Source organism: Trachymyrmex cornetzi, unplaced genomic scaffold (assembly GCF_001594075.2).
Source record: "Trachymyrmex cornetzi isolate Tcor2-1 unplaced genomic scaffold, Tcor1.1 scaffold2374, whole genome shotgun sequence".
In the NCBI taxonomy this organism is placed as follows: Eukaryota; Metazoa; Arthropoda; class Insecta; order Hymenoptera; family Formicidae; genus Trachymyrmex; species Trachymyrmex cornetzi.
The window spans coordinates 8,667-10,576 of NW_017297034.1; the positions used below are offsets into that span (position 1 = coordinate 8,667).

General features: G+C 56.7%; 1 protein-coding gene across 1 annotated transcript; it reads left to right on the forward strand.

Annotated features, from left to right (window-relative positions):
• Nucleotides 1–606: 606 nt before the first annotated feature.
• On the forward strand, nt 607–1,469 carry LOC108761062 (uncharacterized). The gene is made up of 2 exons (XM_018507399.1): nt 607–1,067; nt 1,193–1,469. The coding sequence occupies exons 1-2, from the start codon at nt 607–609 to the stop codon at nt 1,467–1,469; spliced, it is 738 nt and encodes a 245-aa protein (XP_018362901.1).
• Nucleotides 1,470–1,910: the final 441 nt, after the last annotated feature.

A 1,910-nucleotide genomic window follows, 5' to 3' on the forward strand; every position in this document is an offset into this window, starting at 1 on the left:
TCGGGCAGGGCTTACGGGATGGGGGTGTCGCTGTCGCCGTATCTGGACATTGCGAATGCGTTCAACTCCCTCCCGTGGCCTATTATCAGGAGAGCTCTAGAGGAGAAGGGTGTCCCGGGGTACCTCCGGAATATCCTCTATGATTACCTCTCGGACCGAGGCCTGTCCTACGTGGACAAGAGGGAGATTGGTGCATGAACCAATGACGTGCGGGGTTCCACAGGGTTCGGTCTTAGGACCGACCCTATGGAATATAGGCTATGATTCTGTCCTGGGAGCAGGCCTGCCGATAGGATGCTCAATACTTTGTTACGCGGATGACACGCTCCTGATCGCTGAGGCTGCGACTTTCGACGAGGCGCGCGCTAGAGCTGAAATAAGGGCTATCTATGTGGTGAGGTTAATAGAGCGGTTGGGACTGAAAGTCTCGGTCCCAAAGACTGAAGCGGTCGCTTTTACCGCCGAAGGGATACCGGATGGTGCGGCTATTAGGGTTGGGGGGAGGTGGTTCCGATTGGATCCGCTGTGAAGTACTTGGGATTGATCCTGGACTCGCGGTGGACCTTTCGGGACCACTTTCGCTTACTTATGTCCAAGGCCTGGAACATGGCGAGGGCTCTGGCGAGAATTACCGCCAATATTGGTGGTCCTGGCGAGCGACGAAGAAAAATGTACGCGACAGTCGTAATGTCGGTGATATTGTATGGGGCCCCAATTTGGGCGCAAACAGTGGCGAGAGACCGCGAAATAATAGGTAGAGTGCGTAAGCTGCAGCGGCAGCTTGCCCTGAGAGTGATCAGGGGCTACCGAACCATATCGCATGATGCGGCGGCCATCCTTTCGGGAATGGTTCCGTTTGACCTAGCGGCGAACCGTATTAGACGGTCTTATCTGCGCAGACGGGATATCATCGCCCGGGATGGCGAGATTACCCCGCAAGTGGGGGGGATGCTGCTGGAGGTCGAGCAACGTCGCTTGATCGCGCTTTGGCAAAGGCGACTTAATGAGCTGCCTCCGAGCGGACCGGGCGCAATCGTACGAGGCGCCATCGGAGGGGACCTGGAGACGTGGGTTGGGAGAGTGCATGGTGCCCTCACATACCGTGTTACACAGATCTTGACGGGGCACGGGGTGTTTGAGTCTATCTCTATAGGATAGGACGACGGAATTCATCGAATTACCTGTTCTGCAGGGCGACGAACGACACGGCGGTGCACACCCTTCTGTTCTGTCCGTCCTGGGCGGAGCAGAGGGAGGGGCTGCTGGCGATCGTGGGGATTGATAGGACATTTCGGGCTGTGGTGAGGGCTATCATGCGCTCTCCCGAGGCGTGGTGTGTCTTCGCGGAGTTCTGCGAGACGGTGATGCGGAGAAAGGAGGAGGACGAGCGCGCCCGAGAGCGGGGACTTGCCCCGCGTGTGGGGGTGCTGGCCCTTCCTCCGAACGAAGAGGACTCTGACTCTGGTTAGAAGCGGACCGGTGATGTCAGAGCGTATAAGCTCGTGCGTTGCGGAGCTGCGTATGTATAAATTGTAAATAGTAGTAGACTTTAAGTGTATTTTATTATATATGTGTGGGACCCGTGTATAGTGGTAGCGAGCCAAAGTAGCTCGGTAGGTTGGGGGGCATTTCGATGATACGCTAGAGTACGGTTCCGGAATGCCTCTCTTGCCTGTGCGGTAGTACAGAAAGGGGGGAGTTTTTAGTCGGTAGGCGGCCACCCCGGTGTATCCTACGAGGTCACGGGGAGGCTGAATCCGGCACTCCCAGTGATACGGGTCACTGGAAGTCTTCCCTCGCCCGATGGGGGCTGGCCATGTGTGGTTAGTCTCCTCTGGTTAGGTCTGGAGGTGACTGTCTCGCTGGTTAAGTCCTCATCGGAAGAGGGCGTGTGAAGATTTTCTCCTCCC

Coding starts and splice junctions, on each gene's coding strand:
- LOC108761062 (XM_018507399.1), top strand. CDS start 607: ATGGCGAGGGCTCTGGCGAGAATTACCGCCAATATTGGTGGTCCTGGC. Junction 1,068..1,192: donor ATCGGAGGGGACCTGGAGAC/GTGGGTTGGGAG, acceptor CCTGTTCTGCAG/GGCGACGAACGACACGGCGG.